This window comes from Brassica oleracea, chromosome C5 (assembly GCF_000695525.1).
Source record: "Brassica oleracea var. oleracea cultivar TO1000 chromosome C5, BOL, whole genome shotgun sequence".
Lineage (NCBI taxonomy): Eukaryota > Viridiplantae > Streptophyta > Magnoliopsida > Brassicales > Brassicaceae > Brassica > Brassica oleracea.
In genome coordinates this window covers 46,686,573-46,713,681 of record NC_027752.1, presented here as the reverse complement: position 1 = coordinate 46,713,681, position 27,109 = coordinate 46,686,573, and the positions used below count along the sequence as shown (strand labels likewise).

General features: G+C 34.7%; 5 protein-coding genes across 7 annotated transcripts in view; 3 read left to right on the top strand and 2 right to left on the bottom strand.

Annotated features, from left to right (window-relative positions):
- LOC106294408 (mediator of RNA polymerase II transcription subunit 11) overlaps positions 1-219 on the bottom strand; it is a 1,204-nt gene extending 985 nt beyond the window's left edge. The window contains exon 1 of the mRNA XM_013729961.1: positions 102-219. Coding sequence (XP_013585415.1) covers positions 102-155 — 54 coding nt within the window. The 5' untranslated portion in view covers positions 156-219. The remainder of the gene's footprint in view (positions 1-101) is intronic.
- A 165-nt stretch (positions 220-384) lies between these two features.
- On the top strand, positions 385-1,409 carry LOC106294407 (photosynthetic NDH subunit of lumenal location 3, chloroplastic). Its single transcript, XM_013729960.1, is given in 4 exon segments — positions 385-548; positions 551-676; positions 803-1,089; positions 1,176-1,409. Coding segments are annotated over 4 exon segments (645 nt in total). The 5' UTR covers positions 385-415; the 3' UTR covers positions 1,275-1,409.
- Positions 1,410-2,053: 644 nt separating this feature from the next.
- Positions 2,054-11,652, top strand: LOC106294404 (methyl-CpG-binding domain-containing protein 9). 2 transcript variants are annotated; one of them, XM_013729958.1, is made up of 11 exons: positions 2,054-2,262; positions 2,293-2,718; positions 3,014-3,701; positions 3,775-4,875; positions 4,980-5,657; positions 6,120-6,422; positions 6,605-6,940; positions 7,387-7,485; positions 7,782-8,213; positions 8,575-10,617; positions 10,713-11,652. In XM_013729958.1, exons 1-11 carry the CDS (start codon positions 2,210-2,212, stop codon positions 11,001-11,003), a joined length of 6,450 nt encoding a protein of 2,149 aa, XP_013585412.1. In that variant the 5' UTR covers positions 2,054-2,209; the 3' UTR covers positions 11,004-11,652. The 2 variants fall into 2 exon arrangements, with proteins under 2 accessions (XP_013585412.1, XP_013585411.1); XM_013729957.1 differs by having other exon boundaries at positions 2,054-2,718.
- LOC106294405 (homeobox-leucine zipper protein HAT5) lies at positions 11,474-13,146 on the bottom strand. The gene is made up of 3 exons (XM_013729959.1): positions 12,741-13,146; positions 12,283-12,665; positions 11,474-11,920 (listed from the first exon to the last, which is right to left on the bottom strand). The coding sequence occupies exons 1-3, from the start codon at positions 12,823-12,825 to the stop codon at positions 11,600-11,602; spliced, it is 789 nt and encodes a 262-aa protein (XP_013585413.1). The 5' UTR covers positions 12,826-13,146; the 3' UTR covers positions 11,474-11,599.
- A 12,992-nt stretch (positions 13,147-26,138) lies between these two features.
- LOC106295148 (peptidyl-prolyl cis-trans isomerase CYP38, chloroplastic) overlaps positions 26,139-27,109 on the top strand; it is a 2,414-nt gene continuing 1,443 nt past the window's right edge. Inside the window, exons 1-3 of one of the 2 annotated variants that reach the window (XM_013730963.1) lie at positions 26,139-26,182; positions 26,315-26,768; positions 26,833-27,032. In XM_013730963.1, coding sequence (XP_013586417.1) covers positions 26,337-26,768; positions 26,833-27,032 — 632 coding nt within the window. In that variant the 5' untranslated portion in view covers positions 26,139-26,182; positions 26,315-26,336. The other variant, XM_013730962.1, reaches the window with a different exon arrangement.

Genomic DNA, 27,109 nt, shown 5'->3' with positions numbered 1-27,109 from the left:
CCCCCCCCCCCCCACCATAAACAGAAGATTCACATCAAATTATCCCCGACATTTAAATCTTATATTATAAGTAGAGAGATTATTGTTCCGTGAAATCTCACCCTCTCCACATTCTGGAGTCGCTGCAACGATGTGTTCTGCGTCTGCGCATCCATCAATCTCGGGGCGAATTAGACGGCGGGATGAAGATCAGCTACGGAGAAGACGATCGAGACTCTCTCTCAATGAAGGTTTAATTGTTTTGCAATTAAACGGCGCGTATTTTGCTTCATTAATCGTAGAACAGCGCGTAGTTAAAATGTTAGAATTACGAAACACCCCCCTTGTTTTAGATAAAATCTTTGTGATGGCCGTTTTTCTCTGTTAATACAAAAAGAAAGAAGAGATACTGAGACTTCTTCCTCTGTTAACTACAATGGCTCACTTCCTTGACCTTAACACTCTCGCCACCAGCTCCACTTTACCGTCGATCCCTAAACTACCCGAGAGAAGTAAAACGGGAAAATCCAGCGTGTTTGTTTGCAGGAAAGCCGACAAAGTTCAGGAACAGGGATGTCATTGGGATTTGCTGTCTCCATAGCTCTAACTGGAGCTCTCGGCGAAAGTAATGTTTCCTTGGCAAAAGACAATGGCTTTTGGATCGATGGTCCTCTTCCAACTCCTCCTATTTACAACAGTAAGCAATCTTCTATATATCAAACTTTTTGATGCTCGGCTGAGAATTTGATTCGTTTGTCTTCGTTCAGTTTCCCGGTTTAGTTAGCTCAGTTTACATCATTTCGGGTTTTGTTATTCCCCTCAGATATCGTGAACGAGCAGACAGGGACGAGATCGTTCTTGAAGAAAGGAGTGTATGTAGCGGACATCGGGACCAAAGGAAGAACGTATAGAGTTAAAAAGTATGCTTTCGATCTCTTGGCTATGGAGGACTTGATCGGACCAGACACGTTAAACTATGTTAAAAAGTACTTGAGGCTTAAATCCACCTTCTTGTTCTACGATTTCGACAATCTCATCTCTGTTGCTGCCTCCCAAGACAAGCAGCCTCTCACTGATTTGGCCAACAGATTGTTCGACAACTTTGAAAAGGTATCTGTACTCGAACTCTCGAAGAAGGTGTCTTGTTCTGTTTGTAACAAATCCTTAGGTTCTTCCTCTCTTTTTTCTCGACACAGCTTGAAGATGCAGCTAAAAGGAAGAACTTAGCTGAGACAGAAGCGTGTTATAAAGATACAAAGTTAATTCTTCAAGAGGTTATGATCAGAATGGCATGAAGAGGCTCAGTTCGGTTCTAAACACCGTTTTACTTGCTGCTAATGAAGAGATCATTCATGTTCATAACTCTTTATTTGGTCATGAAATGTAATATTTGCATAATATTTATTTGTCTTATGTTTTGCTTGCGTTCACTAATTCAAGTGCTCAGGTTGAGTGAAAAATATCAAAAAGAATACAACAACAACAACTTCATGACCGCTTTAGATTGTTTCCTTGAGTTACTTACCTTGTTTGTGATGCCAATGGTTTTTAATTCTTTACCTTCCTTCTGACAAGTCACATATTTTTGACTACTCAGCTCCACTGCTTTCTACATTCTTTCTTTTTTTTTAACAAACGAGAAAAACTTCTATAAATTAGAAAACTTAGGCCAAGACTTAAAGAGAGTTCATGTTACAAAGAAAGGCATTTGCCAAAAAGTCAGTAGGGCCTATTTTGTTCCCTACGGATTGAAAGAAAAACGACAGAAATCGAAACTTGATGATAGAAATCCGATATCCGAGTAGAGATTCTTCGGTTTTGAGATCGAATTAAGAGTTCTGACTAGTAGTCCTAATGAAATAAGCGAGATTTTGATGAAGCCAAGATGAATGGCGTGAGTGAGGGCAGCTCTGATAGCAAGAGCTTCACCACTGCTTTCTACTTTATCTTTATCGTTTCCAATTCCCACACAACAACACAAAAGTAACAAGTTTCTAGCAGTATATGTGTATCATTAGAAAACAAAAAAAAAAAAAGAATCCAAGATAATTCACGTTTTTTCTCTCTCTCTCTCTCTCTCTCTCCAAACAAAACTTCGGGAAAAGTGGAGAGAAAATAAAACTAATAAGAAAAGAGCTCTTCTTCGCTCACTTTCTCGCTAAATCTTATTTCTTCGGGTCTTCATCAATGCGAGTGAGTAATGCTCGATTCCAAATAACCTAATCGCATAATGGAACTCACTGATTCTTCCAAACACCAACTCGGAGCTTCCACAACCGCCGCTCTCGACGAAGAAGATCATCATCCCTCTTTTCTCGGCATCGATCTCAACGAAATCCCTACCGGCGCTGGTTGCACCTCTGTTCACCATGAAGACGGAGACTATGAGCCTGTTGAAGTCGTTAGGTCGATTCACGATAACCCCGACCCAGCTCCCGGCGCCCCTGCCGACGTCCCTGGCCCCGATCGGGATGCCGCGTGCGGCGCCTGTGGAGGGCCCGAGTCGGTGGAGCTCGTAGCTGTCTGCGACGCTTGTGAGCGAGGCTTTCATCTCTGTTGTGTTAACGATGGAGTGGAGGCTGCTCCTTCCGCCGATTGGATGTGCAGAGAGTGTGTTACCGGCGGCGAGAGGAGCAAGCTTTGGCCGTTGGGGGTGAAGTCCAAGCTCATCCTTGATATGAACGCCTCGCCTCCGAGTGATGCCGAGGGATACGGAGGCGAGGATACGTCAGATTCGAGGTACGTATCCGTGGTTTGGTTTTGTTTACCGAGAGGACTATGCGTTAGGGTTTATTTAGGAATTGAATATTGGCTGAGTTCGACAAGCTAGAAGCAAACTTGAGTAAGCTGTTTGTTACATGCATCAGAACTTTGGTAGAAGGCATATTATATTTTCCCTTCTTTTATATGCACGAAGATGCTTTCTATACATATGATAGTGTTTGATAAATTCTAAAGACTATGCTTTATTTGAACATAGCAGACCTTGTAAACTGCTGCTGGGTCATGTGCTTCTTTGTTTCTTCTTCTCCAGAAAGCATATGCTGGCCAGCAGTTCTTGCATGGACAACTCTCTTGAGTATTCAATGACGCATTCAAGCTCTTTTAAGCCTGGTAGAGGACATGCTACTCTCGAAGCTTCAGGAATGATGTCTCGCAATATCAAAATGAGTGTGGATGCATTGGATTCGCCTTCTTTACGTTTTGGTTTTCCATTAAGCCTGAGCAACAGTAGTTTTCCCATTAGATTTCCATCCGTGGATCCAAGCGAGCTGTTGCTGCACAATCTCAGGCATTTCATATCTGAAAGGCACGGAGTATTAGAAGATGGTTGGCATGTCGAGTTTAAACAACCTTTAAATGACTATCATCTATGTGCTGTGTATTGTGCTCCGAATGGAAACACATTTAGTTCAATACAAGATGTTGCTTGTTATCTGGGCTTGGCAGTTAATGATAACTATAGCTGTATGGATGCTGAAATCAGGAATGGTAGTTCTCTTCTTCAAGAAAAATTGCATATGTCCAAGAGAAGAAAGACATCGAGATGGCCAAACAATGGTTTCCCCGAGCAAAAGGGTTGTTCAAGGACTGCTCAGCGCAGGCGTTTTCCATTCTGTGGTCAGACGAGGACCACTTTCGACGTTTCACCTGGTACTCTTTTTCAGGCTGGTGAATCGCTTAGCTCTGAGAATAATGGATGCGGTTGTGAAGAAGCTAATGTAAGTGTTAACTTCAAATCTCTACTGGTTACTCTTTTACTTTATCCTCATGTTTGTGTATTTTGACTTTCAGAAAGGACTTCCGATGCAGTTTGGAGATTTCTTTGTGCTGTCGCTTGGACGAATTGACACAAGACAGTCTTACCATAACGTCAACATGATTTATCCAATAGGATATAAGTCCTGCTGGCATGATAAGATCACGGGGTCTTTATTTACATGTGAGGTGTCTGATGGCAGTTCTGGACCTGTCTTCAAGATTACACGGTCACCATGCTCTAAATCATTTATTCCAATTGGATCACTTGTCTTATCCTGCCCAAAGATTGATGAAATGGTGGAACAGAACATTGACAACCGAAGTAATCGTAGAGATAGTCCTCAAGAGCATGACGAAGACACTGTTGAGATCCTTCTTTCAGATCTGTCCCCACCTCTTGAAGATGATATATTGTCTTGTTTACGTGAGAAGAACTTATCCAAGACATTAAAGTGCCTGCGCTCGGAAGTTGGTTCTTCTCAAGTAGACTTTCATAAAACTTCATCCTATAATCAGGAGAGTGAGGTTGATATTGGCGATATAGTTGTGGAAGAAGATTCATTGTCTGTTGCATGGAAAAAGGTTTCTCAAAAACTTGTTGATGCATGTTCCAATGTCCTGAAGCATAAGGGAACCATGAACTTCCGTTGCAAGCATGTCGACAGAGAAACAAGGGAAATCAACTGGGATATGATAAATGAGAAAGACAGTGTAGTTTTATATTTGTCAAGATTTTGCTGTTCTTTGGCTCCTCGCATTGCTATATGCGGTAAAAAGGATAATAGCGAGATTGCAACTCTAGTTAGTGCTTTGTCAACGTGGCTGGATCAAAGTAGATTTGGACTTGATGCTGATTTTGTACAAGAATTGATTGAACGTATGCCTGGTGCCGAATCATGTTCAAATTATAGTTTTCTGAAGAGTAGAATCTCTTCTGTAACTGTAGCAGAAGGTGCGCTAGTTGTCGAACCAAAAGGTGGAAAAAATATAATGGGAGAAGTTTTTGGTGAGATTCCTCGGAAAGCGAAGAGGCCTAAACTAAATGGTGGTCATGGTTTCAGAAATCCACACCCTCCTCCCGGTAGGCCTATGTGTCTGAGGCTTCCTCCTGGGCGTGTTGGTGACTTCCTTCAGGTGCGGACATGTGTTTTCCTTATATTGTAATCTATAACGTACTCCTCCATTCACTAAGTCCTACCACACATATATAATAGTCATTTTTATGCTTGCCTAATCAGCTATCTGAAGTTTTCTGGCGTTTCCGTGAAATTTTGGGTTTGGGAGAGTCTTTCTTACCTGAGAAGCTTGAAAAGGAGCTTGTCAATCCAGTGTTCGATGGTTTGCTTCTTGACAAATCTGGGAAAGAAGCCAACAGAAGTGAGGTGAACCTTAGTGATAAGGATTGTACAGTTACTGAAATTTTTTCTGTGTTCGATGATAGTCAACCCTTTTCTTCGGAAAATACCTCTGCTTCTGTACTAAAGGAGACAAAAGTAGGAGATTATACGGAGTTAAACATTTCGTATTCCTCTCGTTGGCCGTGCTTGGGTGCACTTCTAACAAGGACTCACATTTCGGTTCTGCAAGTGCTAATATGTGAGCTGCAATCAAAGGTAGCTACATTTGTTGATCCAAACTTTGATTCTGGAGACTCGCGATCCAGACGAGGACGGAAAAAGGATGACAGTACACTTTCTGATAAAAGAAATAAGCTGCATATGCTTCCTGTTAACGAGCTCACTTGGCCTGAATTGGCCCGTAGGTACATCTTGTCTCTTTTATCAATGGATGGGAATCACGAATCAGCAGAGATTGCTGCCCGTGAAAGTGGTAAGGTATTCCGTTGCTTACAAGGGGATGGTGGTTTGCTTTGTGGTTCACTTACTGGAGTGGCTGGGATGGAAGCCGATTCGATGGTATGTTTTTGTTATTTTCCTTTCATTTCCTGGGTTACACTGTCTTGCTTGTATTACTGAATGACGGGATCACAAGTTTAGTTTCTCTTCGGGTCACCTATGTGCTGTTATTCTTGTCCTTCCAATGTTTTATCATTTACCTTCCACGAACTTAGTCAGGTTGATCTTTCTCAAGCTTATTAAAGCTATGTTCCATTCGTAGGGCAGTCTAGAGTAGTTAAGTTACTCTTCACCTCTATATTTTTGACATTTTTTCTGTTACTCTTGAATATCGTGAAGGTCCTCTTTTATTACACAGTCTGGAGAATCGATTATTCTGTGTTATTAATGAGTATTATCTTTGGGGCAATAAATCTTTGACTGCTATAGAAGAAGTGTTAGAATACTTAAGTTCCTAAAGCACTCTCACCGAAAGAGAATGATCATTGGATTTGCGTGTAGATATTAACTCTTTATCTTCAGTTACTTGCAGAGGCTTCTAAAAAAATATTTGGTTCTTTGACAAGAGAAAATGATGTTATTTATGTGGAAGATGATGATTCTGACGACCTTGGTGCTACTGAGACAAACGCTTGCAATGGTGATATTCCAGAGTGGGCACTGGTACTGGAACCTGTGAGAAAACTTCCAACAAATGTTGGGACTAGAATCAGAAAGTGTGTCTACGAGGCTTTAGAGAGAAATCCACCAGAGTGGGCAAAGAAGATATTGGAGCATTCCATCAGTAAAGAAGTATATAAAGGCAATGCATCCGGACCAACAAAGGTCCGATCTCTGAAACCAATTGGCTTTCCTCCTAAAATACTTGATTTTGAACCGCGTAAACTAAGTATTTCTTGTTTTCTCAAATTCCCTTTTCTGGTTTTTGTTCTTTCGGTGATGTAGTCTCAATCTAGTGATGTATGCTATCTTTTGAAGAAAATTTATTTCGCTCTTACTGTATACAGAAAGCTGTCCTCTCATTGCTAGCGGATGTTCGAGGTGGAGATTTGGTGCAGAGTTCTGTTAAAGGAACCAGAAAGAGGACGTCCATTGGTGTATCTGATGTCATTATGAAGAAATGTCGTGCTGTATTGCGTGGTGTTGCAGCTGCAGACGAGGATAAAGTATTTTGCACTTTACTGGGGCGAAAGTTACTGAATTCCAGTGATAATGATGATGACGGACTCCTGGGATCACCTGCAATGGTTTCACGTTCCCTAGACTTCAGAACTATAGATTTGAGGTTGGCTACTGGTGCATATGACGGATCAACTGAAGCTTTTCTTGAGGATGTTCTTGAGGTGGGATTCTCCCTCTTTTGTCTGATGTTCTGTGCGAATGATGCTTGATTGCTTTTTGTGCGATCTAAGAATTGCTTTTAAAAGTGCTATACATTCATTTTGGGGCATTGCATCTTCGTGCTTTTAGTTTCACACTATTTGTTTAGATGCACGAATGTAAAAGGATTGAAAGAGCCAGCTTTATATTTGGAACATTTTCCCTTCTTTTTCTGTCACAGCAATATGGGTTTAACTTGCTGTTTAACACTAGAGATTTAGCTGCTCAGCTGTTGGATAACGTTTTAGCTATGATTAGAAATCAATCCAGTTGATCTGACAGTACACTAGGCTTATTTTTAAATTTTCATTGTGATGGTATACTCCTAGACATTGTTTTGATTATGCATGCAGCTTTATCTTCTCTGTTGTTATGGATGACATGCTAATTTTCACTTTCTGATTTGCAGCTATGGAGTTGTATACGTGCTATGTATGCAGATCAGCCTGATTGTTTAGAACTGGTTGAAACATTGTCTGAAAAGTTTAAGTCATTATACGAAGCTGAGGTTTGTCTTTTTCTCCCTTTTCTGCTAAGCTCTGCACATGATATGTTCACTTGTTAGTAGCATCCTGAAGTCAAATGGTCGAGACAGTCCCATCAAACAAATTTTGTTAAGACTTACCTTTTTAAATTTATAGGTCTATGAGATCAAAGTTAGATGCTTTAGAACGTTTTCTCCTGTTGTGTCTTTCATTTTTCAGGAGTTGTATGCATGTTCTTTTTTTTTTTCTTTGAACATAGTTGCAGTGTCGGGTGCAATTATTTTCTCAAGTTTTAAGTCTTTAATGTTTGATGGTATAGGTTCTACCACTTGTTCAGAAACTTATGGACTACAGAAAATTGGAATGCACTGCAGAGATGAAAAAGGAAATTAAGGACATAGTTGTTTCAATAAATAAGCTTCCAAAGGCCCCGTGGGATGAGGGGGTGTGTAAAATATGTGGTGTTGACAAAGATGATGACAGTGTTCTCTTGTGTGATACATGCGATGCGGGGTATCACACATATTGTTTGAATCCACCTCTTATTAGAATTCCGGATGGAAATTGGTATTGTCCCTCATGTGTAATTGCCAAGCGCATGGCTCAAGATGCGTTGGAATCTTACAAACTAGTCAGACAGCGGAAAGGTAGAAAGTATCAGGGGGAACTTACCCGAGCTTATATGGAACAGACGGCTCACCTGGCAGATGTGATGAAAGAAAAAGACTACTGGGAGTTCAGTGCTGAGGAGGTAATTTTTGAACCTTTTCTCCCATTTTTGCTCATTCATTCGAAGTGCCACCTTTTCATTTTCATTTTGGAGATGAAGACCAAGCTTATATTTTCATGTTGTGATCTTTAGCTTGTGTGTTGTGCCAATGATTATATTTGACACTTGCACATGATGTGGATTAAGGTATCTTTGAAAGGAAGAAAGTCTTTAGATATTTATTTTTCTACCGTACAGAGTGCTGGTTAGATTGAGTCAAATGAATAAAGAGTAGTTCGTAAAAATTATTTTTGTAGCTCTCTGTGTCTTAAAATTAGTACAAGCATATAATGCATGTTGCTGTTGGTAACCTGGTTTAATTATTTGGGGGTTTCTGGTGCAGAGAATTCAGCTGCTTAAGTTTCTATGCGATGAACTGCTTAGCTCCTCCCTTGTTCATCAACATCTCGAGCTGTGTGCCGAAGCGATAATTGAAATGCAGCAGAAGTTGCGCTCTCTTACCTCAGAATGGAAAAACACGAAAATACGGCAAGAATTTCTGAGGGCTAAACTCGCAAAGGTTGAACCTAGTATTCTAAAGGAAATGGGCGAACCACAAAATTCAAGTAGCTTTGCAGACCACATTGGATGTAGTCAACAACCACAAGACGGTGTTGTAGACCGGGTTACTCATGATGATGACACTTCCCGTGCTGCATTTCTTAACAATAATCACGGAAAAGCTCAGCTTGAGACTGATGCTCAAACCGGAGTGTCACTTGTCACTTCCAGTGAGACCAATATTTCCACCCGAGAAAAAGCTACCTCCCCTGGGAGGCACGAGTTGCCGATAGAAGTAACGGATAATATGTCTTGTGAAAAAGAAGATATTACAGAGACCTTGCGCACATCAGCTGGAAGGAACGATGAAACACAGTGTCTAAAACCCGATGCAGTGGAATTGCAGACAGCTAATGATGCATCTTCTGTGGCTTCCCAAGAATTGCAGGCTTGTCAACGGGATTTGAATGCCGCTAGCAATGAAATAGAGAATCTGCAGCAATCAATAAAAAGCATAGAAGCACAACTTCTAAGGCAATCTATACGAAGAGACTTTCTAGGAAGTGATGCTAGTGGTCGTTTATATTGGGGTTGCAGCTTCCCAGAAGAACATCCTCGTATTTTGGTTGATGGATGCATGTCTTTGCAGAAACCTGTACAAGTTGATCAGACAGGTTCAAAAGTTTCCTCCCCATTTCTCCGTGACATTGACCATGGAAGACTAATGGTTTCACCCTGGACCTATTATCAAACTGAAGCGGAGATCAGCGAGCTTGTCCTATGGCTTCATGACGACGACCTGAAAGAAAGAGACCTGAGAGAGTCTATTTTGTGCTGGAAAAGGTTACGATTTGGGAATCAGCATACGGAAATAAAACAAGCTCAGAATTCGTCCTCTCCAAAATTGGCTGGGAATCTTGTGACGAAGGCTGCCATGTCAATGGAGAAGAGATATGGTCCATGCATCAAACTAGAGACCGAAACCATAAAAAAACGGGGGAAGAAGACAAAGGTTTCAGAGCAAGAGAAACTGTGTAGATGCGAATGCTTGGAATCCATTTTGCCATCTATGATTCACTGCCTCATATGCCACAAAACATTTGCGAGTGATGATGAATTTGAGGAGCACGCCGAGAGTAAGTGTATTCCTTATTCATTAGCAACTGAAGAAGGCAAGGAAATTTATGATTCTTCGAAAGCAAAAGAGAGCCGGAAACCTGATCATCTTAGTTTAAAGTCTAACGCTGGCAAAGAAGTAGCTGAAACATCCAATGTTTCTGAACTTGATTGTGGGTTGATAAGATATCAGGGAGAAGAATCTATTTCCCCATACCATTTTGAGGAGATCTGTTCTAAGTTTGTGACAAAGGATTCTAACAGAGATTTGGTTAAAGAGATTGGTCTGATCGGTTCAAATGGAATTCCAACATTTCTTCCGTTGCCATCTACTCATCTTAACGACTCAATGCTCATATCTGCCACTTCCAGCAAGCTAGATGGTGGTGATTCAGGGGGTCAGGTAATTTTTACTGGTTCTGAAGCCAATGGGGAAGACTTGAATTCTGAATCTAGCATGTGTGTCGATAGATTTGTCATAAATGGTATTGGCGGTCCGCTGAATAAACCGAGTGGAGTGGATTTTGGCCTCTCAGAGCAAAAGAACGAGAAAGCTTCAGGTAGTAGGTTAAAAGGCTACTGTGTGGTTCCACAGGCTTCGTTGAAACGCATTACCGGCAAAGCTTTGCCGGTTTTCAGGTTCCTTAAAACCATATTGCTTGATATGGATGTGGCACTACCTGAAGAAGCTTTAAGACCATCGAAATCACATCCAGACCGTAGACGAGCTTGGCGTGCATTTGTTAAATCCGCACAAAGCATTTTCGAGGTTTATTTCTTATATACATACCTCTTTCACCTCTCTATCTAATACAGCACAAGCTGGAATTTCTAATGTCTAAAGCCTTTGATGTTCTGTTTCAGCTGGTTCAGGCAGCAATTGTGGTAGAAGACATGATTAAGACAGAGTACTTAAAAAATGAATGGTGGTACTGGTCTTCTCTTTCAGCGGCTGCTAAAATCTCGACTCTATCTGCGTTATCCGTCCGTCTCTTCTCCCTGGATGCAGCTATTATGTACGACAAAAGCGTAACTCAATCAGATCCGATGGATGAGACAAATCCCTTACCGGAGCAAAAGTCACAAGCTGCACAAGAAAGGAGCAGCAGAGCAAACAGATCTGGTAAGAAGAGGAAAGAACCAGAGGGATCATAACAGTTTACTTCACAAGTAGAAAAGCTTCAGCTCGCAAGAACATGAAAAGAAGTGTGGGCATCTGGAAGCGGACCTGTAACTACCCACCTGGATGTTGAGAAATGGTTTGGTGGTACGTCAAAGAAAAGTCCGGTTTAGATATTTCTTGGAATGGAACAGCAGCTGAAGGTGGTTTAACAGGTAGGAGAGAATTGTGTACGCATATGTAGAAGACTAACTAATGTGGATGGAATATAAATTTAGTATTAAAGCCGCTCCTTAGAGATTAACTGATGGTAGAACGCAAATTTCGATTCTTTATAAAATCTATCTCTCTCAGACATTATAAAATTGTGAGAGGGCTTCAATCTTCCTCTTGGTAGTGGTTCCAATAGGGTACAGAAGCCGGTGAGTTTATAGAATCATCCGACTATTTTCATAAATTTAGAAAATAGACTGGATCCTGAGTTTATAGGAAACACATATATATATAACTGATAAAATACCGTGGAATTGCGGAATTACTCCACAAATTATGCAGGGTTAAGTGACTGTACTTGAAAAACAAACGCACATAGACACAAACATTATAAAATATACGGATTGCTTTATAACTTTCAAGTCCAGCCCCAGAATCCAAATGATTCACCTTGCACAAAGACGTCAGCGAAACAGCCAGTGTCATTACCACTGCCGTTGTTATGTTCCTCCGCCGAGTGGTGGATGGGTACAATGGTTGGGAAGTAAGAGTCGCAGCTGTCTCTTAGTTGATGAGGTGCGTCTTCGTCTAGTACCGCACTCCCTGAACTTAACCGATCCTCTGTTTTGATTGCCGGTTCGAACCGGTTCATGTTCACCGGATCGAGCTGGTTTGATTCGGGTACTTGATAAGGAGCTGTCTCTGCTTTGGCTTGGACCTTGCCGGCTAGGGAAGTCACCTGTGGAGAAAACGTAAAGAAAGAAAAAGATTCTTACAACTTAAAAAAAAAAAAAATCACAATAGTCAACACAAGCAACCTCCCTCCCATAAGAAGAAGAAGATATTAAAAGTTAAATTCGTTGATTGATTTGATTCCAGATGTTGTGTCTTTTTTAGTTAATACTAGTATTATTATGCTCTTTCTGATTGTATGTGAAAATAAAAAAAAAAAAAAAGAAAGAGGAAAAGCATATATATCTTTTGCACTTGATGCTTTTCTACTTTGGACCAATAAAGGCATAGGACATATATAGATTCACCAATCAATCATATGTAAATCTAAACTTAATTGGAAATTAAAAGGGTAACTTATAATAAGACCTGGGATCTGAGGAGATGGTTGTCCTTGAGGATGGAGTCGTAGTTAGAGAGGAGCTGGTCGTAAGAGGACTTGAGGAGATTGAAGTCTCTCTCGAGCTGCTTGGTTTTCCAACGAGCGCGGCGGTTTTGAAACCAGACGGAGACTTGCCTGGGCTGAAGACCAAGCTTGTTGGCAAGCTGAGTCTTGCGCTCTGGCTCCAGCTTGTTCTCCTTCTCGAAGCTCTTCTCCAGCAGATGCACCTGTTCATGAGTAAGGCGACGCTTTTTGTCGGGTGTGTGATCGTCGTAGTAGTCGACGTCGACGTCGTCGTAGAGGAGATCATCGGGGGAGCAAAAGAAGGGTCTTCTCTTTGATGATGATTCCTCCATGTTCATCATCGATCCTGCTCAGAGACAAAAAAGTTATATAACTTCACATAAAAACCAAAAGTCAAAGTTGCAGAAAACAGAGAAGTGACCTTGGACCACGGGATTGAGATTACCGAGGAAGAACATGTTACCATGAGAAGTAGACGGATTGAAGAAAAACTTATTGGATTCCATCGATTCGATTTACCAGCAGAAAAAAAAGGAACTTAAAGAAACAGAGAGAGAGAGGATTGGGTTGCAAGAAAGAGAGAGAGAGAGAGAGAGAGAGAGATGGAAACAAAAGGCGGATTAGAAGATCATGATCTTATGGCGGAAGAAGCTTGTACTCCACAGTAGTCTTGCCGGAGACTTCAACTGACACATGCAAAATCCCATCATCAACCGCAATACCCCCTCCTGAACCAGAGAGAACCACGATCGATCTATACAAAATAAAAGACGAAGACTTTTTTTCTTTTCTTTTTTTTTTTTTTACGATTTTCCCCTTAGCCTTTGGCTTTGCTCTAAATCTCACAGCTTCAAGAAGCGCGCTCTTTTTATACCACAATATGCGTCCTTCTTAAATTACTCTACTACCCTCTTTGATAACCAGAGCACTATATATGTATTCACTGCGGGGCGTTTATGGTAAAGTTCAGTGTCATTGGATCTTTTATCATTTTCAAGTGGACTTTCTTAGCTTTTATGGGGTCCACTTTCTTTAGCGCAGTGGACTCCGCAACACATACATCTTCACCCTTGGATCTGAATAATATACATCTTTGTAGCTATTTATAAATTATACACTTTTCTTTTATTATATTCAGCTGTGGCCTCTGGTGGTTCGGCCAGACTGTGTGTGCATGCTCCACGGTCGGGTCAGTGTCGTATCTGCGCTTCATCCGCGTACATCTAACGGTACTCATCTTCCTGTGGCTTTTTATTCATTCACCGCCTTGTCACAGTATCATCCCTCCCTTATAAAATTCAGTAGTTAATCGTATTCACGTCACTCCTGTTTTTTTTATTTATAATTTGTTTCTAATCTTTCTGACCTTTTCTGTGTATTACTTTTCAATATTTAGCTAACTCATTCATACTTATATTACAGTTAAGGTTAAGCAATAAGCATTGCAGTTAATTTTGTATACCGCGTCAAGTCATGTTAAGGTTCAAAATGAAGTTACGACGTAAAAGAAAAGGTAGGCAACAGTCAATATTTTGGCGCAGGGGTGAGCGTTCGGATACCAGTTCGGATTCAGATCGGATATTTTGGATTTTCGGGTATTTCGGTATAGAGGTATAGAACCTGTTCGGGTATTTCTGTACTTCAGATCGGGTTCAGATATTTTTAGTTCGGGTTCGGTTATTTTGGATCGGGTTCAGATATTTAGATTTTGAAGAAAAAAATTTAAATTTTTCATTTTTCAAATTTCTTGTATTTAAAAATATAATTTTCACTTAACTAATTTTTTATTTTTAATAGATTGAATGGTTAATAGATTTGGACGTAACATTTTTAAACTAAAAAGACATTAATTTGGTTATTGTTTTTAAATTTTGGATGTAACTTTTTGTTAATTCTTGAAATAAAAAGTTTGACATGCATTTTAAGTGAGTAACAAATCATTTTCTCCGTAATTCTATGTATATCATATGAACTTAAAGTATGTGTAGTATCAATATAAATATTTTATATAAAATGAGAGATGTAAACTAGAAATATATGGTTAATTATACATATGTTCGGTTATCTTCGGATATCCATTCGGGTTCGGATATTATCTGTTTGGGTTCGGATATCCAATCTCTCCTAATTTAATATCCGTTCGGATATTTTGCTACTTCGGTTCGGATTTCGGTTCGGATTTTTCGAATCGGATTCGGATGCGGCTTCGGATATCGGGTAAAGTCCCCACCCTATTTTGGCGACTCTCGATTTCATGGCACCTTACGAAAAAAAAAAAAAACAGGCTAGGTGCAATGGACCATGCCATTATTTTAAACTAAATATAGGATCTCGCTTTTATCTAACAAATACATTTTAGCCTATTACGTAGGGGAATTTTCGCAAATGGCAATTTTTAAAATTTTTATCACCAAAATACTCTTTAAAAATGACAAAATAGTTTTTTTTATTTTAAAATTTTTGTTTTTAAAAAAATTTCAAACATTATCCTCAAAACCTCATCTTTTAACTATAAACCATAAGTCTATATCAACTAACCTTAGGATATAAGTATATATTAGTTTATTTTTTAATAAAAAAAATTTAGTTTTTTTTTTTGAAAATTATTTTTATGAAAATAAACTAAAAGGTGATATCATAGGAAATTCTTTTATTACATAACACGAGTCCCTCTTTTGTTTTCTATAATTTCTTTCGTTTGTTTCGAAGATTCTCCTCGTTAAAAAAAAAAAAACTATTCCGGGGTCTTGTTTCCAATGATGTAACGTACCATGCGTGATGGTTTATATTTGACACTTAAACTTTTTTTTTTTTTTTTTGTCATCTGTTAGATTAATATTGAAACTTATGTACATTAATTTAATATTCCTCCTTCATTTTCATTCATTTCTTCTTGACTCTTCACCTTCCCAAAATGCAAAATGCTCTCTCTGTATGAATATGCTTGTATGACGTTATTAATATATACATGGTTGCATACATATACTCATATATATACATATAAATATTATTAAAAATGATGTACAAATGGGAAATAACCCTCACTTAATCTATATATTTACAATTTTTGCCACTGGTTTTAAAAATACACATTCATCTCATATATTAAAACATAAGTCACAATCTTGATTCATGTGTGATTTTTTTTTTTTAAATGGACTTAATGAACTTATTCCTAGAAAATCATGTTACATTTAATATTTAATCTTATCATTTAAATTTTGGGTCTACCAGAAATTCTTATTGGGCTATTAATAATTGAATTTAAACAATAGATTATCCATTAGATTTATAGATAGTATAAATTAATTAGATATAATTTAATGTTATAATACTATATCTCTATATGCTAAATATCTAAATATTTGTCGATGTTAACTTTTAAAATTATAAAGATATTTTTTAAATAACAAAAATCATATTATCTAACAATGATTAATCTTTACTACTTTAAACCAATTCAAACAAATTTTAAACTATATAGTTTATTTTAAAAATTAAACAAAAACTAAATGTTTAATTATTTACTCGTTAATATAAATCTATGAAATGAAAAGTTTAATTTTTTAAAAACTTTCTAAATTTGTGAAATATTACAATATCTTTGAATATGACAATAAAACAATATTTTACTAATTTTTATATATATAGTTACGATTTTAATAATGAAATAATAATCCGAAAATATATATATAGAAGAAAATACACATACATGTGAAAGTTTGAAACAATCTATTCAATGAAAAAAATATACAGTAAACTTATTATGTTTTAAAAATTGATAGACATATATATATTATAATATATACCAATTTAGAATTGAAAACAACATATTTATATAAAAATAAATAAAAACAAAAATCCGCGCAACCTAGTAATATCTTATAAATGCGATTTGCTTTCCCTTGTTATGGTTAGAAATTCCATATATAGCCGGTATTGACTCCTTCAATGTGGATTTATATTTACATTTTTTAAAAAATCTTCAGGGTATCCCAGATCCATGAAAAAAGATACATGGGAAAATTAATATGATTAGTTACTATATAATCTCGTTCCATGTGTTAGTCAGTTGGATATCAATTAATGGACATTACCGATAAAGAAATATCTTCCCGCACCCAAAAAGGGAACAACCTTAGCTTTAAAAGATAACGAATTTGCCAATCTATGAAGAATTGGGTTTCTCACTTCTCCTCAAAAGATAACAGTCTTACAACAACACATCAAAACAAGCTATATAATGGGCATAATCGTATTCAGTATAGTGTTAGTTATTCAGACTCTTATAATATATATATATATGCTTTAATATAATTACGTTTCTTTTTCATAATCTCAAAAATCCTACAGATTCGATCGTTTCGATAGTTTAGTAGTATGTTGCGGATTTGGTTGTTTATTTTAAATAGTGCATGCATGTGAGCTTGTCTATATAGGTCCATCTATCACATAATCTAACCTGTTATTCCTAAGGTTGTAAAAATGACAAGAAAACTACGTGCACATTTCAGTTTCGGGTACAACAGTTCGCGTTTTACATTTCAGTTTTTTGTTGTTGTGATTGTAGCTTGTACTACTGTTGTGTTGTTCTTCTCCGCTACTTGTATTCTTCAGTAACTTCTGTAAAAAAATGAAAACGGTAATACAATTTTAACATGTGTACAAAAAAAAAAAAAAAACCACGTGCACCACTTTCATTCTTATAACGATATATATTCATCTTCAGCGATAACAGATAATTCATGTTTTTGTGCGTATTAATACCATCTTGTGTATGTGTAAAACGCACATATATATTATGTGATCAGGTGCAAAACAATGTACATATTTTAAAGAAATAACGTTCTTAAAAAAACAGCGTGCTTATTTAGTTAAAAATTAATAATAACGTATTATCTAGTAAGTTGACTCCTTACATATTATATATTACCCAAAGATTTTTAGTTATTACTAGAATCTTTGAAAAGTACAATTAACATATACTGTAATGGAATTTATGTGGAATGTATATTTGATGCAGAAATCATTAATACATGCACAAATAATGAATTTTCAAAAAAGAAGAAGAAAGAACACAAATAAGGATCGACTTTCCTTTATATTTTTTTTTCTTCACAACTAAGTTAAGAGGCCATAAATATGGTGGCATCTTTTTCGTTGGATAGTGTCTTATAAGTTTTTCCTTTCTATATTTCTAAAAATAGAGGACTTTTTCTTTATCTCTCTTTTGTTTGCTTTACGGAAAAGATGATTGGTATAAATAGTCCAAATAAAATTATATAGACCATAAAACAAGAATACACATTGGAGGAATACTCAATACATCAATTTTGTAGCAATGGATCGTCTATGATTAATCTATTTTAACATTCTTCTTCGAGAATATCCGATGAAAATTGAAACTATTTATTTTTCTATTTCTGCGTCAAACTAACGTTTAAACACATTTAGATTTGGAAAAGATAATCTTGTCGAGAAAGAAAAGAAAAAGAAAAGAAGCAAAACACCTGAGACTTTAGGTCATAAGTATTTGTAGTGGATTAGTTTCGATCGTCGCCATGTGTGTGTGGTTCTGTGAAAAGACGATCAATCTATAAAGGTTTTAGCACCATTCGTAGTTTTAATAGTTTCCTCCACTATCTGTTTCTTTCTTCTTATTAAAATTTATAAAACAAATAACAAATAAAGTTAAAGATATATGAAAAAAAAAACTTTAATCGGAATCGTTACAATCTGTCGCTCATGGTATTCATATTAACTTTCTCTTTCAGGGCGAAAATGTCATCTTCAGAAAGAGAAAGGATATAATATTAAATTTATAAAACAAAGTATATTCAGTCTTTTCGTTTAAGAAGGTCCATTGATTATGTTATGGGTTTTCACATTTCGCTGTATGCGAATAGTGTGATATTCAACTTTTTATCTCCAGCCACACACGTATACACATATTAATAGAGAGAAGAGAAATGTTTATAAATAAACAGTACATGACAATACTGTGTTAGTACATAATTTCATCATTCAATAACGTAAGATAAGACGATGTTTAAAGAAGTTTAGAAACTTTGTTATCTCTGTTTCTCTAAGAAATATTAATTTTATAATGATTAGTCCACTGATTTATAGAGTATATGCAGTTTTACTAAATTAATTGATAAAAAATTAGAACGATATCTATGTACAATGTACAATAAAAGAGAGTTTTAGCATGTATTAACACAATTGTAGAATGTGATTAGGAATTTTAAAACATCACTAAAGATTATATGTTTCAGTATATAGAGCATTTATCGAAAAACTTAATATTTTCGTAGGGGTTAATATATAGATTTTTTTTAAAATTCAAAAATACGACCATACTGTTTTAATACATAGTTGAATCTTTCAATAACATATGATGATGATGTTTAAATAAGTTTGGAACTTTTGTTGTCTCCGTTTCTCTAAAGAATATCAATTTTATAGTGGTTAGTCAGCTGATTTAGGAAGTATATGTAGTTTACTAAATTAATTGATAAAAAATTAGAACGATGTCCATATACCATGAAAATGAGTTTAGTATACATTAATACAAATGTATAATGTAGTTATAAATTTTAAAACAAATCTAAAGATTATAAGCTTCAATATATAGAGCATTTACCAAAAAACACATAGATTTTGAGAAAAATTCAAAAAATATGACAATATTGTTTTAATATATAGTTGAATCCTGCAAAAAGATATGATGATGGTCAAAGAAGTTTGGAACCTCTGTTTTCTCTGTTTCTCGAGAGAATAACGATTTTATAGTGGTTAGTCAACTAATTTAGAAAATATATGCAGTTTTACTAAATTAATTGATTAAAAATTAGAATGATGTCCATGTACCATAAAAGAGAGTTTAGCATACATTATTAAAAATGAAGAATATGGCTAGAAATTTTAAAACAACACTAAAAATAATAGGTTTCATTATATATAGCATTTACCGAAAAATTCAATATTTTCGTAGGGTTAACACATAGATTTTGAGAAAAATTAAAAAAATATGACAATATTGTTTTAATGCATAGTTGCATCATACACAAATATATAATGATGGTCAAATAAGTTTGAAACCTTATTTGTCTCCGTTTCTCAAGATAATAGGGATTTTACTGTGGTTATTCCGTTGATTTAAGAAGTATATGCATTTTTACAAAATTAATTAATAGAAAATAAGAATGATGTCCATGTACGATGAAAACAAGTTTAGCATACATTAGTACAAATGTATAATATGGTTATAAATTTTAAAACAAATCTAAAGATTATCGGCTTCAATATATAGAGCATCTACCGAAAAACTCAATATTTTCATAGGAGTTAGTTAACACATAGAATTTGAAAAAAATTCAAAAAATATGACAATACTGTTTTAATGCATTGTTGCATCCTACACAAACATATAATGATGGTCAAATAGGTTTGCGACCTTTTTTTGTCTCCGTTTCTCAAGAGAATAGTGATTTTATAGTGGTTAGTCAACTAATTTAGATAGTATATGCAGTTTTACTAAATTAATTGATAAAAAAATAAAAACGATGCACATGTACCATAAAAGGAAGTTTAGCATACATTATTAAAAATGTATAATATAGCTAGAAATTTTAAAACAGTACTAAAAATAATAGGCTTCAGTATATATAGCATTAACAAAAAAATTCAATATTTTCGTAGGGGTTAACACATAGATTTTGAGAAAAATTAAAGAATATGAAGATACATGTTTAAATGCATAGTTGCATCATACACAAACATATAATGATGGTCAAATAGGTTTGAAACATTTGTTGTCTTTGTTTCTCAAGATAACAACGATTTTACTGCGGTTATTCCATTGATTTAAGAAGTATATGCAGTTTTACTAAATTAATTGATAAAAAATAAGAACGATGCCAATGTACCATGAAAGAGAGTTTAGCATACATTAACACAAATTTAGAATGTGGTTAGAAATTTTAAAATAACACTAAATATTATAGGCTTCAGTATATAAAGAATTTACCGAAAAAACTCGTAGGGGTTAACACATAGAATTTGAGAAAAAATTAATAAAAATGAAAATACTGTTTTAATACATAGTTGCATCATTCAATAACATATGATGATGTTTAAAGAAGTTTGGAACCGTTGTTGTCTTCGTTTCTTTAGGGAATATCAATTTTATAGTGGTTAGTCCAGTTATTTAGGGAGTATATGCAGTTTTACTAATTTAGTCCACTGATAAAAAATTAGAACGATGTCCATGTACCATGAAAAGAAGTTTAGCATATATTAATACAAATGTATAATGTGGTTATAAATTTTAAAACAAATCTAAAGATTATAGGCTTCAATATATAGAGCATTTACCAAAAAACTCATTATTTTTGTAGGGGTTAACACATAGATTTTGAGAATTTTTTTTAAAATATGACTATATTGTTTTAATACATAGTTGCATCCTACACATACATATAATGATGGTCAAAAAGGTTTGAAACCTTTTTTGTCTCCGTTTCTCAAGATAATAACGATTTTACTGTGGTTATTTCATTGATTTAAGGAATATATGCAGTTTTACTAAATTAATTGATTAAAAATTAGAACGATGCCCATGTACCATAAAATGGAGTTTAGCATACATTAGTAAAACCAAAGAATATGGCAAGAAATTTTAACACATTACTAAAAATAATAGGCTTCAGTATATATAGCATTTATCGAAAATTCAATATTTTTGTAAAGGTTAACACATAGATTTTGAGAAAAATTAAAAATATGACAATACATGTTTTAATGCATAGTTGCATCCTACACAAACATATAATGATGTTCAAATAGGTTTAGAACCTTAGTTGTCTCCGTTTCTCAAGATAATAACGATTTTACTGTGGTTATTCCATTGATTTAAGAAGTATATGCAATTTTACTAAATTAATTGATAAAAAAATAAGAACGATGTCAATGTACCATGAAAGAGAGTTTAACATACATTAACACAAATTTATAATATGGTTATAAATTTTAAAACAAATCTAAAGATTATCGGCTTCAATATATAGAACATTTACCGAAAAACTCAATATTTTCGTAGGGACACATAGAATTAGAGAAAATTTCAAAAAAATATGACAATACTGTTTTAATGCATTATTGCATCCTACACAAACATATAATAATGTTTAAAGAAATTTTGAATATTTTTTTGTCTCTGTTTCTCTACGAAATATTAATTTTATAGTAGTTAGTCCACTGATTTAGGGAGTTTATGCAGTTTTACTAAATTTTTGATACAAAATTAGAACGATGTCCATGTACCATGAAAATGAGTTCAAAATACAATAATGCAAATGTATAATGTTGTTATAAATTTTAAAACAAATCTAAAGATTATAGGTTTCAATATATAGAGCATTTACTGAAAAACTCAATATTTTCGTTGGGGTTAAACATAGATTTTGTGAAAAATTCAAAAATATGAAAATATTTTTTTTAATACATAGTTGAATCATGCAATAACAGATGATGATGGTCAAAGAGGTTTGAAACCTTTTTTTGTTTCTGTTTCTCAAGAGAATATCAATTTATTAGTTGCCAGTCAACAAATTTAGATAGTATATGCAGTTTTCCTAAATTAATTGATTAAAAATTAGAACGATGCCCATGTGCCATAAAAGGGAGTTTAACATACATTAGTAAAAATGTAGAATATGACTAGAAATTTTAAAACAACATTAAAAATAGTAGGCTTCAGTATATATAGCATTTACTGAAAAATTCAATATTTTCGTAGGAGTTAGCACATAAATTTTGAGAAAAATTCAAAAATATGACAATACTGTTTTAAGCATAGTTGCATCCTACACAAACATATAATGATGGTCAAACAGGTTTGAAATCTTTGTTGTCTTCGTTTCTCAAGATAATAACAATTTTATTATGGTTATTGTATTGATTTAAAGAGTATATGCAGTTTTACTAAATTGATTGATAAAAAATAAGAACGATGCCCATGTACCATGAAAAAGACTTTAGCATACATTAACATAATTGTATAATGTGGTTAGAAATTTTAAAACAACACGAAAAGATTATAGGCTTGGGGTATATAGAGCATTTACCGAAAAACTCAATATTTTCGTAGGGGACAAATAGAATTTGAGAAAAATTAAAAAAATAAGACAATACTGTTTTAATACATATTTTCATACTTCAATAACATATGATAATGTTTAAAGAAGTTTAGAACCTTTGTTGTCTTCGTTTCTGTAGGGAATATCAATTTTATAGTGGTTAGTCCACTGATTTAGGGAGTATATGCAGTTTTACTAAATTTTAGATAAAAAATTAGAACGATGTCCATGTACGATGAAAATGTGTTTAGCATACATTAATACAAATTTATAATATGGTTTTAAATTTTTAAAAAAATCTAAAGATTATCGGCTTCAATATATAGAGCATTTACCGAAAAACTCAATATTTTCGTAGGGGTTAACACATAGAATTTGAGAAAAATTCAAAAAAATATGTCAATACTTTTTGATTGCATAGTTGCATCCTATACAAACATATAATGATGGTCAAATATTTTTGGAACCTTTGCTGTGTCCGTTTCTCAAGAGAATAGCGATTTTATAGTGGTTAGTCAACTAATTTAGATAGTATATGCAGTTTTACTAAATTAATTGATTAAAAATTAGAACGATTCCCATGTACCATAAAAGAAAGTTTAGCATACATTATTAAAACTGTAGAATTTGGCTAGAAATTTAAAACAATATTAAAAATAATTGTCTTTAGTATATATAGCATTTACCGAAAAATTCAATATTTTCGTAGGGGTTAAACACATAGATTTTAAGAAAAATTAAAAAATATTACAATACACAAACATATAATGAAGGTCAAATAGGTTTGGAACCTTTGTTGTCTCCGTTTCTCACGAAAACAACGATTTTACTGTGGTTATTCCATTGATTTAAGAAGTATATATGCAGTTTTACTAAATTAATTGATAAAAAATAAGAACGATGCCCATGTACCATGAAATAAATTTTAGCATACATTAACATAATTGTATAATGTGGTTAGAAATTTTAAAACAACACTAAAAGATTATCGTCTTCAGTGTATAGAGCATTTACCAAAAAAAACTCAATATTTTCGTAGGGAACACATAGAATTTGAGAAAAAAATCAAAAAATATGAAAATGCTGTTTTAATGCATATTTGCATCCTACACAAACATATAATATGGTCAAATAGGTTTAGAACCTTTGTTGTTTTCGTTTTTCAAGATAATAACGATTTTACTATGGTTATTTCTTTGATTTAAAAAGCATATGCAGTTTTACTAAATTAATTGATAAAAAATAAGAACGATGCCCATGTACCATGAAAGAAAGTTTAGCATACATTAAAATAATTGTAGAATGTGGTTTGAAATTTTAAAACAACACTAAAAGATTATAGGCTTCATGATATAGAGTATTTACCAAAAGACTCAATATTTTCATAGGGGTTAACACATAGAATTTGAGAAAAAATAAAAAAAAATGACAATACTATTTTAATACATAGTTGTATCTTTCAATAACATATGATGATGTTTAAAGAAGTTTAGAACCTTTGTTGTCTCCGTTTCTCTAGGGAATATCAATTTTATAGTGGTTAGTCCACTGATTTAAGGAGTATATGCAGTTTTACTAAATTTTTGATAAAAAATTAGAACGATGTCCATGTACGATGAAAATGTGTTTAGCATATATTAATACAAATGTATAATATGGTTATAAATTTTAAAACAAATCTAAAGATTATAGGCTTCAATATATAGAACATTTACCGAAAAACTCAATATTTTCGTAGGGGTTAGTTAACACATAGAATTTGAGAAAATTCAAAAAATATGTCAATACTGTTTTAATGCATATTTTCTTCCTATACAAACATATAATGATGGTCAAATATGTTTGGAACCTTTGTTGTCTCCGTTTCTCAAGAGAATAGCGATTTTATAGTGGTTAGTCAACTAATTTAGATAGTATATGCAGTTTTACTAAATTAATTGATTAAAAATTAGGAATATCAATTTTACAGTGGTTGGTCAACTAATTTAGATAGTATATGCAGTTTTACTAAATTAATTGATTAAAAATTAGAACGATGCCCTTGTACCATAAAAGGAAGTTTAGCATACATTATTAAAAATGTAGAATTTGGCTAGAAATTTAAAACATTATTAAAAATAATAGGCTTCAGTATATATAGTATTTACCGAAAATTTCAATATTTTTGTAAGGTTAAACACATAGATTTTGAGAAAAATTAAAAAAATATGGCAATACATGTTTTAATCCATAGTTGCATCCTACACAAACATATAATGGTGGTCAAATAGGTTTGAAACCTTTGTTGTCTCCGTTTCTCAAGATAATAACGATTTTACTGTGGTTATTCCATTGATTTAAGAAGCATATGCAGTTTTACTTAATTAATTGATAAAAAATAAGAACGATGCCAATGTATCATGAAAGAAAGTTTAACATACATTAACATAAATGTAGAATGTGGCTAGAAATTTTAAAAGAACACTAAATATTATAGGCTTTAGTATATACAGCATTTGCCGAAAAACTCAATATTTTCGTAGGGGGTTAACACATAGAATTTGAGAAAAAAATCAAAAATATGACAATGCTGTTTTAATGCATAGTTGCATCCTACACAAATATATAATGATTGTCAAATAGGTTTGGAACCTTTGTTGTCTAAAGTGTACGGTATACACTATAACGTACATGGAAGCGTACACTAGAGTGTACATATGTGTACAGAATAGCGTACACTAGGGTGTACAACATATCGTACACTGCAGCGTACACACGGGCGTACACCAGAAAGTACATTAGGGCGTACACTAGAGCGTACACGGATGTACAACATATTGTAAACTAGGATGCACAATATAATGTACACTGAAGCATACATGGAAGCGTACACTAGAACGTACAACGTACACGGGTGTACAACATAGCGTACACTAGAGTGTACACCAAGGCGTACAACAAGGGCATACACATGGCGTACTCCACATTTTATACCTTAGTGTACACCAAAGTGTACAATATAGTGTACACTAGAGTGTACGATATACACTATAATAGTACTTCGGAATGTACATCATAGCGTACATTAGAATATATGCCGTAGCATATTATAGGATGTACACCGTAGCGTATAATAGAGTGTACGCCCCGTAGTGTACAAAAAAGTGTACACTGTAGCGTACACTAAAATGTACACCATAGGGTATATCGCAGTATACACCGCATGGACTTTATTTTATTGTATTTGCGAGAAATCTGATGTGTGGGAAGAAGAAGGGAGGATGCATCTTTAAAGTAGAATATCATCAGCTCATAAAATACCGTGTTCCATTACGTAGGAGAGTAGGAGAATGAAATTAATATTGTTTGGGTTGACTGACCTAATTGAAAGATATTCATTAATTAATATTGGACATAATAAGGTGCATGAGAGTCCCCCAAGTCCAAATAGATAGTTGCACAAATTTGCAAATAAAAGTAAAAATATAAGCACACAATTTTCCTAAAAATCTTATGATTTCGGGTTTATGGTACATACTACATAAAATGATAAAATGTGAGAAAAATGAGAAAATGGATGTGGGTTACTAAGAAAATGCAAATAAATGCATAGGCCGATATAAATAAGGGATAAGATAAAAAAGGTCCAACTAGAGAGGCCCATATATATACACACGAGAAAGAAAAGAAAAAGAAAAAGAAAAAGAAAAAAGAAAGAGAGTGGGAATCTTATCCGGAGAAGGTTATTAGAGTCATAAACCCCTTATCCTCTTCTCCTTCTCTTATTAAAAAAAAAGAAAAGAAATGTCGATTCATCTCGGCTCAGCTGTCACTGAAAATCATTATCTCTCTCTCTCTCTCTTTTTTTTTTTAGGATTTTTTAAAATCTAATTGAAATGATGGCGGCATCGTTTGCCACTCTCCCTACATTGAGTTTGGTCAATACGTCGAGAAGGAGAATCGATTCTTACAGCTCCAAAAAACGCGTCGGAGTTGTTCGTTGTTGCTCCGGCGGCGACATTCCCGAATATAAGCAGGTGCAGAGAGGAGGAGGAGGAGGGACATTGAAAGAATGTGCGATTACATTAGCTTTATCGTTGGGTATGATAGCTGGAGGAGGAGCACCTTCGATTGCTTACGCGGCGAACCCAGCGATTCCACAAGTCTCAGTGTTGATCTCTGGCCCTCCCATCAAAGACCCAGGAGCTTTGTTGAGATACGCATTGCCCATCGACAACAAAGCCATCAGACAAGTGCAGAAGCCTCTCGAGGACATCACTGACAGCCTCAAGATCGCTGGCGTTAAGGCTCTCGATTCTGTTGAACGTGTAAGCTGCTTTATGGTATTGATTGATTGCTCTGTTTTACTTGATTGTTGTTGCCTATTTGTAGAATGTTAGGCAAGCAAGTAGATCACTCCAGCAAGGGAAAAGCATGATTGTTGCCGGTTTTGCTGAGTCGAAGAAGGATCATGGTCACGAACTGATTGGGAAATTGGAAGCTGGTATGCAAGACATGCTACAGATTGTGGAAGATCGCAAAAGAGATGCGGTTGCTCCTAAACAGAAAGAGATTCTCCAATATGTTGGCGGGTGAGTTTATACACACAGCCAAATCAATGGTTAGTAAGGAAGCTGTGAGATATTTTTGCTCATTTTAGACCCCCCCC